Consider the following 13,759-nt stretch of genomic DNA (forward strand, 5'->3'; position numbering starts at 1 on the left):
CTGTTAGTACCAAAACAAAACATTTTCTTAATGAGCCCTAGATTATATGGCTTTGTGCAAAAGTGATTTGCAAGATGTTACTCTATAAGAGCTCCAGCATAATGAAAGTGAGATATAACACTGAATGATGTTTGCATGTTTAAAGGAAGACGGCAGATTGGAAATAGACTTTTGTTCGCACATTTTTCTGGCACTGCTGCCAGTAGTCAGCATTAAAATGTTCTAGTGAATTCCACACAGCATAGAGATTCTGTTTTTGAGATCTTAAGAATGTGCTTTAATCAAAAAAAGCAATCAAATTCATTCTCCAAAGAACCAAGTCACTATGTAACGTGAAGTTTGTTTAACTCATTGTGAAACAATAATCATATGACTTTAGCTCTAGTCCTCCTCTCTCTATGCTTTTATAAACTGTGCAAAATGAAAGTCGCTTTCCGGTATTACCAGATTGCAATAAAAAGAAACATTTTCCCCCCAAAGAAACTGTATTTACTTTAGTTGTATTTTTCCAAATTCCCTTACTATTAAATAACCACTTTTAAATAGTAAAAATAGGCCAAATGATGGATGCGTAACAAAGAAAAAAGATTAAATCTGCCTTTTTATAGAGATCAGATACCAAACATTGAAAAATAGCTTGCGTTCCAATTACGCAGCTTGTAATTTTGCATGAATGCCAACAAACATTACATATTATAGTTTCCATGCTAAGGTCAGGAGAAAGCACCTCTTGGTCAGTGCAGTTTTTCAGTGCTACGCAGGACTAAGTGCATTGGTAGAGAGATCTGTAGTTTTATGAAGAGATGCTGTGTCATTCATGCCAATATCTAAGAAAGAAGAGTTTTATTTTTCTATATCAGTAATGGCTAACCTTTTCAGGACTGAGTGACCAAAGTGCATGCATGCCCAAACTCCCCAAATGCATTGCTCGTGTGACCCCCCTCACACACCCTGCCACCTCTGTACATGTGTGCGTGCCCTCCCAACACAGTTTGAATTTTTTCCTCAATTCACTGATAAAAATTAGTGCTCTTTAGGTTTCTCCCTGCTGATGTTTTATGGATTTCTAAAAATAAGCTTTCCATTTTAAAAGTAGTCCTCACTTAATGAAGAGCACTTAATAACCACTTGAAGTTAGGACAGCCTTGCAAAGTGTGTTTTGTAGCCTGTAAAACACATTTGACCATCTTAAAATGTCCACCCCCAGCACAGTCACATGACCACATTTTGGATACTTGGGAGGCAGCTCACATTTAAGATCAGTTGTAGCATCCTATAAAACTGTGATTTGCAACTTATAACTATCATAAACTTGGTTGTAAAATCAAGTCAGGTCACATGGTAATCTGATGAACTCAATTTGCAACCAAACTTCTGGGCCCACTTGTGATTGTAAAATTGAGAACTACCTATAATGATTGATTGATTATGTGCGATCAAGTTGGTGTCAACTTTTAGAGACCATAGATCAGAGGCAGGGGATGGTTGCTACCGGCATTACAGCTGGTCCGGTGCGCAAAAAATGAATGTTATCTTTTCTTTTATGTATACTGAGAGCATCTGCACCAAAGACAAATTCCTTGTGTGTCCAATCACACTTGGCCCGTAAAGAATTATATTCTAATCTATAAAGAATTTTGGTTAGGGTTAGGTTCAACTTCTTTCTACCATAAGTGTGATATTGTTACATTTTTGTCCCTTGGCCTATATTTCTTCTTCTCCCAGAATATCATAAAAACAGGTAGTGCCTTACTGGATCCTCGCACAGAAGACCTTTGGGAACACATCCAGAGGACAGAAGGGGGTACCGCTCACTTACTGAAACACTACGAAGAATATTTTCATAATCTGGCAAAAAACATGAAAAAAACCTACATAAAACCTTTTGTTATCATTGCTGCAAACATGAGTAAGTTCTTGCCTCTAGTGATCTTTTTCCTATCGGATATGACTTTTTAAAGCAGTTCTTCCTCAAACGTGGCAATAGTGCTGGGCTGGGGAATTGTGGGAGTTGAAGTCCACATGTCTTAAATTTGCTAAGTTTGAGAATGGCTGCCTTAAAAGCCTCTCTTCAGTGCCTGAAACCTTCCAAGCATTCAGCAAAACTGCTCTCATGGGGAAACCCTTGGTTCGCTTAATAACCACTGCAAAAAAAAGTTTATAAAATTGAATCAGTCACATAGGTGACCTGATTTACAACTGTCACAAATTACTATTGTCATGGGTAGGCCCTGTTGTAACTCGAGGACTATAGTTTATATCCTGCTTTGAAATTACTGAGACCATCCCTGCAAGGGAAGGGAAGCAGTTTAAAAAAACACTTCCATTTTCCTTCTCTCATGAGGCAAAATGACTGTTCCAAAAATAAGTGTATTATGATATCTATATATATATATGTGTGTGTGTGTATATAATATATAACATATATGATATACATACTATATACTCTGTTTCCCTGAAAATAAGACCTCCCTGGATAATAAACCCAATCGGGCTTTTGAGTGCATGCGCTAAAATAATCCCTCCCCCGAAAATAAGCCCTTCCTGAAAATATTGCAATGGAGCAGCCATGAGGTGACTACGCTCGCCATCAGCTGCACCTCAAAAATAATAAGACTTCCCTGAAAATAAGGCCAATCGTTTATTTTGGGAGTCAAAAGAAAATAAGACCCTGCCTTATTTTGGGGGGAAACACGGTATATATTTGTGTGTGTGTAACATACTTGAAAAAAAACAGGAAAGTTGGCTATAGGACAGATATAGCTATACATTCAATTTCTCCATATGGATCTAGATACTTTGTCATGATAAAATGTAAGCAAAGCAAATTTAAAAAGCAATAAAATAAAAATATAAATGAGCAACCCTCCTGTTTATGGTCTTCACAGATCTGTAAAGCAAAGGAAAACTGAAGTTAGATCATAAGCACATCCACAGTTTTGCTTAGTGATTACTGTTGGATCGGGTAATGGAAAGACACACAAGGCTAAAAGGCAACAACAGCTCTTTATTAAAGTACAACAAGTAAGAACAATCCAGCGTAGGTTGAGTCTGACAGCAGCCCTTTTATAGGGAGCTGTCAGACCCTTCGACCAATAGGATTAAACCTCTGTTCCCGCCGGAACAGAGGACCTTGGTGGAAACCACTGTAGTAGATACCAGTATCTAACAATTACTTTGCTTAATGATCAAGTTTCTGAAACCAAGTGTGGTAGCTTAATGAAGATTATCTGTACCCAGTGGTCCAAGTGAGGGGAAAAACTGATAAATGTTAGCGTTTCAGAATCACTCAGCCCTTTGTCAAACTCAACAGCTCTCCGAGATTCCTAACCTATCAGTCTCTTCCACACCATCACCATTTCCACCCTACCACCTGTGGACCATGGTGTGGAAAGGAGACCAAAAAAAACAGGAAGATAATAGGGGATAGGCATGTCACTCTCTAAATTCAATAAGCAAAGAATTGCCTCGCCGACAGGGAATTCAGCAACTGCTGAAGAATTTGACAGGGAGATTAAATGAGAATGTATTTGTACATGAAGACAAATAGGAGGGCTCGGTGAATGCCACAGTCAACAGATAATTGGCTCTATTTAATGTCAGAAAATTGCCAGTTATTTTGAGAATGAAGTTAGGAATGTTTAGTCCGGAACTTAGTTTTAATGAACTGAGGGGGCTTCCTTCTGTCTAATACAGCTTTAGTTCCTCTCATCTAGTGGTTTCAATTAGTATGTGATCTTGTACTAATTTGATCTGTAGAATATATTGTTATACTTCTAATTTGTATCCTCAAGACAGGTTTTTTTTATTATTTTTCATATGAAGGTAGAGAAATGACTGTTTTCATTCAATGAAAATGAAATGGCTGAAATAGGATTTAAACCCTAGATTTTTCTAAACTTCATTTAACTCTAACCAGTACATTTCAGATATGTTATGATCTATTTTAATACAAACCGGCATTTTTCAAGAGGACAGTTGAAATTTGTGATTATCAAATGCACGGTTTTGCATTATTTTAGTTGACAGGAAGAAAAGTTGGTTAGAATTGTGAAATTAAAATGGTAATCTGTCATTTGGAAACTGCATGCAATCCTCCCGTTTGCAGCCTCCATGATTCGGCAAAAACGTTTCTGGGTTTTATCAGAATGATCTGTGGTATTTTCCGTGGAAGAAAGGCAAAATTAAATGTGTTGAGCCGCTATGAGTTTGGATACTTAAAATTACCATCTATCTCCCCACCCCCCCAAAAAAACTGACATTCATCTTGGAACTTTTAGAGGCAGTCATCCATCATAATCACTTCAAAGTGCAGCCCTCTAGGCTAAAAGAAGACACCTGCTCTTGAAGTATATTTATTTTTTTACATCCTTATTGCAAAAGACAGTTCTTACTGACATCGCTGCTCTACAAAAACGCTTAATAGCATTTCAAGACGCACTGAAGCCCAATGGTAGAATCTCTCCATTGCCTGCAGAAGCTATGGGGGTTAATCCCTGACCTATTCAAGTAGGGGTAGGAAGAACCTTGCTGAAAACATATAAATTAAATGAATAAGTAGTCTAAATTGATACAGCGACCTGTTCATACGTCTATGCTAGACTATGGGGCTGATTTTCGGTGAAAACAGTTAAAGTTGTCAAATATACAATGCTTTCTTAAAAATGCTTAACTATGTTTCTGTCCTGGAATATGGCACCACCAAAATGGACAGGTGTGTGAATGTCTTCACACATTTATTTGCAGCTTTGACTCCTTCCTTCCTGAAAAAAATCCTATAACTATCATGAAACTTTCTCCCAATATCTCTATGGTTTAAAAAAACTAATAAAGCATTAAATTTACTAAACTATCACTTGATTATTTAAGCCTTATGAGAAAGAAGTGAATTATACTATGAGTTTTCTTGTTTATATTGCTTGTTACATTGTTTATGTCATTTCTTTTTAGTTATAGCTGTTGACATATTTGAAAAATCCAACTTTACGGGAGCTAGAGTACCACATTTTAATACAATCAAAGAAGATTATCCAAAAGATTTGGAATCAACTGTTTTGTTTCCTGAAACTTTGCTCAAAACATCTATCAGAAAAGGTATGATGCTGTTTTAGAGTAGCTATTCCTGCTCTTCTACTCACCAAATTTATTGGGATTGCAACTTTATTTCCAAGTAGAATAACTTTTGGAACTTTTTGAAACTCTAAAAATTTCAATACAAGCACATTTAGATATCCTGAGGTTGAGAAGGTTTATCGGAATGGAATAACAAGAATGTTCAGATCCACTTTTAAATTGTTGCCTGAGAAAGATTAAGTATGACTTAGAGGAGACAAAAGTACACGACGCTAATACTTGATAACAGAACACATTTTCTAACATTTCCCTCTGCAAAATTTGACTTCATACTTAAGGATGATGAAAAAGAAAAAGAACTAAAGTTGAAATTATACTGACCAGAGAGATCCTGTAGTGTCTTCTTTCTCATTTTGCCCAACAGGTGTACCAAAAATCAGAATTTTAAATTTGCATGGTTCTTTTTTCTTCTTTTTATTGGTCTCATAGTGATTAATTTTGAATATATTATTTTGTCAATACTGTTGAATCTACATTTTTCTGTTAGTACTATTTTTTTTTAAAAAACGGTTAAGTTGTAACCCATTATGGGATAGTGGGAAAGACTAGAAGGAGAATACAGATGTAATAAAATTTATTATTAAATAAATGTTTCATTTTGATTTTCAATTACAAATTATCTTAATTTATTTAATCTCAATGTCATTGCTGCCTGAAGTGTAAATCCACATCTCGGATGATAGCCTATAATTTGGCATCGTGTTTTTTTCTTCAGTGGGTCCTACAACAAAGCCATCCAACTATGGACTTTTATTGAAGATGGACGATGAAATTGTAAATAATAAAAATGCACAGGCCAAAAGACAGCGTCGGCATCCAGAGAATTCCAGCCAGCATGCTGTAGCCATGGTGATTATATATCGAACCTTGGGATGTTTTCTGCCTAAGAACTATGATCCTGACCGAAGGAGTTTAAGGTAAAATTTATACTTTTAACATGCTTGAATAGTAATTCTGCGTTCGGCAATTGTGCTTAAGTATGACCAAATCGGGAAATGCAGTGGCTCAGTGGCTAAGGCGCTGAGCTTGTCGATCAGAAAAGTCAGCAGTTCGGCAGTTTGAATCCCTAGCACCACGTAACGGAGTGAGCTCCCGTTACTTGTCCCAGCTTCTGCCAACCTAGCAGTTCGAAAGCATGTAAAAATGCAAGTAGAAAAATAGGGACCACTTTGGTGGGAAGATAACAGTGTTCCGTGTGCCTTTGGCATTTAGTCATGCTGGCCACATGACCACGGAGACGTCTTCGGACAACGCTGGCTCTTCTTCCTTGAAATCGAGATGCGCACCGCCTCCTAGAATCGGGAACAACTAGCACATATGTGTGAGGGGAACCTTTACCTTTTTATGACTAAATCAAGTATTGTACATTTAAACTTAAGTTTACTGAGAAATTAATTGCTGATACGTCTCTTGGTTGTTCTGGATGATCCTAGAAAGTAATTCACAATAAAATAGATACCACTATGGGGGGAAAAATAGGATTTATTTGTCTAAATAATTTATCTGAGAACCTCAAGGATTCAATTCAGAACTCAGTTGCATTCTCATGATCTTTTTGCTCACAGTTAGATGTGTGAACTGACTCCGTTATGTTGAGGATATTATGCATGTTCTTTCAGTGCTTTTAAAAATTCTGATGACTCGTTAATACATAAAATCCATCATTCATTTGCTATCAAGCAATGAATCTGCTTGCTTAAACTTGCTTCTCTCTCACAGAAGAGAATTCAGTACCGAGTCCTGGCTAAACCTAAAGCAGTATACTCTTCTGAAAACAATAAACTATTTTGTTCTACATCTGTAATGATAATGTTGTTCTGTTTTCCAGGTTACCCAGCCGCCCCACCATTAATACTCCAGTAATCAGCGTCATCATTTACAGAGATGGAAATTCTTTGCCTAATCTAGTGGACAGCCCAATTATGATTGAGCATGTTATGCTGGAAACGATGGAGAGAACAAAGCCTGTGTGTGTCTTTTGGAATCACTCAATTGCGTATGTTTTCCAATCTGTACTCTTTCCATGGGCAATTACTGTGGGTGGGCATTTTAGAATAGAATAAAATGGATGAACTGGAAGGGACCTTGGAAGTCTTCTAGTCCAGCAGGAGAACCTATACCCGTGATGGAGAACCTATGGCACATGTGCCGGATGTGGCACGCAGAGCCGTCGCCCATTGCTCTTCTGGGTTCCAGCACACCGGCCAGCTGGTCTTCACGCACATGGGACTGCTGGAAACTGGAAGATCAGGTGGCCGGTTTCAACAACAACAACAACACTTCTCTCTTTTTTACATAGTATAAACAGCAGTGACAACTTCATTGGCTGTTTTTTGTTGCCTATTAGAAATAAAGGCTAGGTAACAAGTTTTTAATAAAGTACTCCAGTATTCAGACAGGCAGATGGCTGTTTTGGACAAATTATTTGAGAACAATTTCTAGACAGAAGTGAGCTGTTTAACTGGAAAGTAGTTCAATTTTTTTAAAAAAAACCCAACTATTTCAACTTTAACAGAACATAAATTATCGATGTACTTTTTGAAGCGCCATCAAATTGCCACAAAGACAATTCTGTTAATTATCAGTAGACTTCTGTCACTCTATTAGCCATTATTACTGTTTGTAATGAAAAACAGAAAGGATATGATTGTGGGTATAAAAGTAATTTCACTGAACCTCTTACTTCTTTTCATTCTGGTCGTGATTTGCTCCGTTCCCAAGCGCCCCATAGGCGCCCATTCGGGCAGAGAAATAATGGAGACTCAAAGCTTTGCTGCTTGCAAATGGGACACTTCGAAATGGAGTGATTAGAAGTCCATTTCAAAGTGTCCCATTTGCAATCCGACGAAGCTTCGTCTCCTAGGTGAAAAGTTCATGGCGGAGCCAGGCAGAGGCAAGGGGGGGGGGGGAGGAAGGCAATCCCAATGTGCTGCCCACTCCATCCCACAATTGTTTGTGGCCGTGCCGGGCAGGTGCCTACGTGGAGCGTTGGGATTGCCTGCCTCCCCCATGCCTATGCCTGCTGCTGATGCCACCATGCAAACCTCCTGCAGGTTTCCTGTGAGCCAGGCAGCAGCACAGCACATCCAGATTACCTATCTCTCCCCTCCCCGCCCACCTCCATGCTCGGACTTATTTGCCCTTTCCAAGGGGCCAGCAGGCTGTGGCCAGACACCATCGGTCCCCATGCGCTCTCCAACTCTAGTGCTGGCCACGCCCATCTCCACACGCTTGTTTTGGGGGTAGGGCTTATATTAGGTTAGGGGTTATTTTCAGGGTGGGTCTACTTTTTGGGGAAACACAGTATTTTAAATTTCATTCAGGAACAGAATCACCTTATCATATGTTCTAGGGCCGTTATGGCGAACCTGTGGCATGCGGGTGGCACGAGGTGCCATTTCTGAGGGCACGTGAGGTGTTGCCCTGTCAGCTGCAGGGCACATATGTGCCCTGTCCAACTGATTTTCAGCCATTTTTCGCCCTCTGGAGGCTTCCCTGAAGAAATTCCCGAATTTCTGGTTTGCGTGTTGGGCTGTTTTTCGCCCTCCCCAGGCTCCTAAAAAGCATCTGGAGCCCGAGGAGAGTGAAAAGCGGACCTACCAGGCCCACCGGAAATTGGAAAACGGGCCATTTCTGGTGTCCGGGGGGGCAGTTTTCGCCCACCTCAGGCTCCAAGAAAGCCATGTGCTCATGCCTGGGGCAGTGGGGGGGGGGTGTCACGTGCGCATGTGCAGAGGGCATGGCATGGGGTGGCGTTTAATTATGGGGGGGTGCAGTAGCATGCAAGCGTGTGTTTTGGGCACCCAAGGCAAAAAAGTTTCGCCATCACTTTTGTAGGGAGCTTCTGTGCTTCTTTTTCAATGGATGATGGCATCATTATTATTATTATTATTATTATTATTATTATTATTATTATTATTATTATTATTATTATTATTATTATTATACGATTGTATCACAGCGGCCAGTTGATTCGCCGGATTTGGCATTGATTACTAGTCGGGCCCCACCCAGGGGCCTAGGACGTCGTAACGTATTTCCGTAATATACGTGCAGATCCAAGCAGTGCAGCTTTTTGCATTTGACTGATGGTGATTTTGTCAAGTTTTAACTGTTTTAAATGTAATTCCAGTGCTTTTGGAATAGCACCCAGTGTGCCGATTACCACTGGAATTACCACTGCTGGTTTGTGCCATAATCTTTGGATTTCAATTTTTAAGTCCTGGTATTTCGCGACTTTTTCATGTTCCTTCTCCTCAACCCTACTATCACCTGGTATTGCGATGTCTATGATTGTAACCTTCTTTTTCTCAAGCAGTGTGATGTCTGGTGTGTTATGCACTAGTATTTTGTCTGTTTGTATACGAAAATCCCACAGGATCTTGACCATCTGATTTTCGGTGACTTTTTCAGGCTTATGTTCCCACCAGTTTGTTGTTGTTTTAATATTATAATTTTTGCACAAATTCCAGTGGATCATTTGTGCTACTGAATTGTGCCGCAATTTATAATCAGTCTGCACGATTTTTTTACAGCAGCTGAGTATGTGGTCAACAGTTTATTGTTGTTGTTGTTGTTGTTGTTGTTTGTTTATTTAATATTTATTTATTTATTTATTTATTTATTTATTTATTTATTTATTTATTTATTTATTTTTGCTAAATCTGCAGCTCTTACAGAGTTATAAGAAGTAGCTGAGCCATCAAAATAACATCTTGGAGAATGTGGGAAACACCGAGCCCATATCTTGAAACCAATGCTAGGATATAAAAATAGATAACATACCAAATAATCCAAGAGATTTAGAATAATGGGATTTTATTATAGCTTTCCAGCCAAGAAGAGGCTGACTATTATTTAAAGATCAAAGAGAGAGCTAAGTGATAATCATGGGCTACCTGCACTGTTTATCCTACCTGTGTGTAGTTTTGCCATTTGGTCATGATGAAGCAGAGTTGAAAGGAACAACACACCTTCAATGCAAACTTCAATGACGTCAATGGCCAGACAGTACATTAATGAGCCCTGATGCTCCTGAACATATGGGTGTTGTTCTTGTGGAGTGGAGATGAATAATGAAAACACTGGTTCTCATAAAAGCTGCCCTTTTTAAAGACCTGTTACGTTTTGAGAGTTGCACTGTTAATTATTTAGAGGAGGGAGAGCAATGAGAAGTTAAGTTCCAATCCATCACTGAAACAGTTTGGCCTGTCAGATAACAAATATAACTGATTGTTTCCTAGTATGATTTGATTGCTTATTTGTACCCTATCACTGTCATTAAGTGTTGTACCTTATGGTTCATGATGAATGTATCTTTTCTTTTATGTACACTGAGAGCATATGCACCAAAGAGAAAATCCTTGTGTGTCCAATCACACTTGGCCAATAAAGAATTCTATTCTATTCTAATTGGAATTGGATTTCTCTCCCCCCCCCCCCCACTTTCATTGACCAGAACTAGAGAAACAGCAGGAGGCTGGTCTTCCAAAGGGTGTGAACTGTTTTCTCGGCGCCAGAACCGTATTATTTGTCAATGTAACCACATGACCAGCTTTGCAGTCCTGATGGATATGTCAAATCGTGAAGTAAGCAGTTCCCTTGTGATTATTGTGTTTATTGTGGTAATGAAACAGGGTTGGATGAGAGTTAAAAAGCAAATGAGATCATTTTAAATTAGTGTTTTATTTTTTACTTAAAAGCTACCTTCTAGTTTATCAAAATACTAGTGCTTTAACCCACAGGGCTTTGTTTCAGCCACAGCATAGTTACAGAGGGGAGGATTCATTGTTTGGTTCATTTCCTTTTGTTTTATCACCGCCATACGATGAACATTTTTAGAAAAAGAATTACTATCATTTTTTTAAAAAAAAACCAGGAAGATGGAAGCAATTCTTTTGATTAATAAATATTATTAAAAGGCATAAGTTGCCATGAACTAGCCTTAGCTAGTCAGACAAATTGCTACCAGATTTTTTATTGTTGGCCACCATTTTAGCCTCCTGCTACAATGTCATTTTGAATGAACTAGCCAATAACCCGGTGTTGCTTGGCTATTTATTTATAGGGGGAAAATGTCCGGACCAAACATAATTTCTAATGTTGGATTTTCCCCATGACCAGAGGGAACCCCCTTGTGGAGTACTGTGAAGCCGTGACCATGAAACTCTACTGCGCTGTACAGTAGAAGCCATTTAAAGGCACAACAGGCTGTATCATAATAGAACACCCCCCCCCCAAGGGGTGTTAGGGAAGTCTTAACCCCACAGTATTTGTCTCTAGAGAGTAAGTCATCTGTGTCCCAATTTGGTTGAAATTGCTCAAGGCGTTCCAGAGTTATGCTGGAACACACACACACACACACACACACACACACACACACACACACAGCCATTTATTTATATATATATATATACATTATATATATATATATATATATATATATATATATATATATATATATATATAGATAGATAGATAGATAGATAGATAGATAGATAGATAGATATATATATATATATATATATAGATATATATATAGATATATATATAGATATATATATAGATATATATATATATATATATATAGAGAGAGAGAGAGAGAGAGAGAGAGAGAGAATAAGAATATTTCTGATTACCTGTATTTCCTTCCAGATTTAAATCTGAGCCTTATTTGATAGAAGGTGTCAAGACAGCTATTTAAAAAAAAGTTTGTTGATTATTTACTAATCTAATAGTTTATATTTCTTCTGTTAATGACTCAAAGAAAGCAGGACACTGATGGGCCTCAGAGGCTTCCATGGGGGAGGGGAATTCAAGATGGCAGCCACCTGATTAAACCCCACCTTTTTATATGCATGGCATACACATAAAAAAAGCCTTGAATCTTTGGCCTGGTCCTCCCACAGATGCCCGTAGCTTAACCCCAACCCCTCCGTACCTTGCAATTCAATCTATGTTTTGCAAAGCAAAGTATGAACTAAGAACTGTCCATGTTTAATCCTTTGTACCATGCTTTGGGTCTGCAAATTGCTCTGTGGCTTAATGTATTTATCCTTGCTATAAGATGACAAAGTGAGTTATTACAATTCCTATTTCAAGGATGGGGACTTGCCAAAGTCAGGCATCCATTTTTAAGGAAATTGCGGGTGGATTTGTAGGGAAGAGTGCAGAGAAAGAAATGCTAAAGTCATGATGTCTCTAGAGTGGGCACAGCTTAAAACGTCTGGTGGGGTTTCCTGCAGGAATTTAATAGTTTGACCTACGAGCAGTCTGTGCTTTAAAAAGAATGTCTTACCTTCCCTGCTGCAATACCTATTTTTTAAAATTTCTTATTTATACATGCACTTTGAGAAACATAGAAGTCTCTTCATGTGCTTCATCTTGAGGCTTTTTCTTTCTGGCATAGAATAGCCTCTTATTAATGGGGACATACAGTACTTCAAGCAGTGAATTAGAAATAAAAATGTAAACAGTGAAGAAAAGGACTGAAATCCATTTAACTGTGGTCTTCTTTCACTACAAAAACTTGTCAGTGAATTAATTCACTGCTTGACATATTCCCTGAAGTGTTTTTTTAAAAAAAAACCTAAATCACTCTTAGAAATTGACAGCCCTTCATACCACTTAAAAGAATGTGGATTTGAGATAGAACAGCGTTTAGTCAAATGAACATACTATCCATGCTGCTTTTAAAAGTATAATAACTGAGCATTTAGAAGGGGAATAAAGACAAATGAATAAATATTTTTTATCAGCCCATGCCTGTAACAAACAAACTGATAATTTTATTTTACAGTATGATGACGTACTTCCTCTCCGGATCATCACTTACACGACAGTTTCCGTCTCACTGGGAGCTTTGTTGCTGACCTTCATACTTCTGCTCTTGATCCGAACTTTGCGGTCCAATCTGCACAGCATTCACAAAAACTTAGTGGCTGCTCTGTTCTGCTCTGAGTTAGTCTTCCTGATAGGAATCAATCAGACAGAAAATCAAGTAAGACTCAACTTTCAGTGGCTTTTGTCTAACATGCCTTTCCTCGCCTTGATATACATCAAACAAAAAAAGTCTACCATGACTCAAAGGTGTGAATGCATTTCTATCAGTTTTGCTACCAAATTGTTTTATTTGGAGTGAAAGAGATGGTTGAGCTTAAGATGGATCTCACAGAAACACTGTTTATTTAAGTGTCTAGACCAGTGATGGCGAACCTTTTTTCCTTCAGGTGCCAAAAGCACATACACATGCGCGCACGATAGCGTGTGCCAACACCCAGAATCCAATGCCCCACCCCTACGCATGCACATATGACCCCCCTGCCCACGTGATCCGTGTTTTGGTGCAAGCAGGCCTCCCTGAAGCCTCCTGGAACAAAAAATGGGGCACGGGGGTGGCGCTGCATCCTCCACCCCCTGCGCATACACGCATGACCTACCCTACCCCCATGCATGTGCATGTTTCTCCCAGCATAGATGTGAAAAATCAGCTGGCTGACGAGAGGCGGGCGCACATGCACAGTGAAACTGACCTGGGCAACGGCTCGTGTGCCGGCAGAGATGGCTCCATGTGACACTTGTGGCACATATGCCATAGGTTCTTCATCATAGATCTAGACCAGGCTTG

The 13,759-nt window shown here is 38.8% G+C and overlaps 1 protein-coding gene across 4 annotated transcripts in view; it reads left to right on the plus strand.

Moving 5' to 3' along the window:
* Nucleotides 1-13,759, plus strand: part of CELSR1 (cadherin EGF LAG seven-pass G-type receptor 1) — a 191,087-nt gene that overhangs the window by 150,839 nt on the left and 26,489 nt on the right. For all 4 annotated transcript variants that reach the window (XM_081957473.1, XM_081957470.1, XM_081957472.1 and 1 more), the window contains exons 19-24: nucleotides 1,726-1,909; nucleotides 4,951-5,094; nucleotides 5,849-6,050; nucleotides 6,962-7,129; nucleotides 10,592-10,721; nucleotides 12,932-13,132. In XM_081957473.1, the coding sequence (XP_081813599.1) occupies nucleotides 1,726-1,909; nucleotides 4,951-5,094; nucleotides 5,849-6,050; nucleotides 6,962-7,129; nucleotides 10,592-10,721; nucleotides 12,932-13,132 (1,029 nt within the window). The remainder of the gene's footprint in view (nucleotides 1-1,725; nucleotides 1,910-4,950; nucleotides 5,095-5,848; nucleotides 6,051-6,961; nucleotides 7,130-10,591; nucleotides 10,722-12,931; nucleotides 13,133-13,759) is intronic.

Source organism: Natrix helvetica (genome assembly GCF_964273705.1).
Source record: "Natrix helvetica genome assembly, chromosome: 6".
Classification (NCBI taxonomy): domain Eukaryota; kingdom Metazoa; phylum Chordata; class Lepidosauria; order Squamata; family Natricidae; genus Natrix; species Natrix helvetica.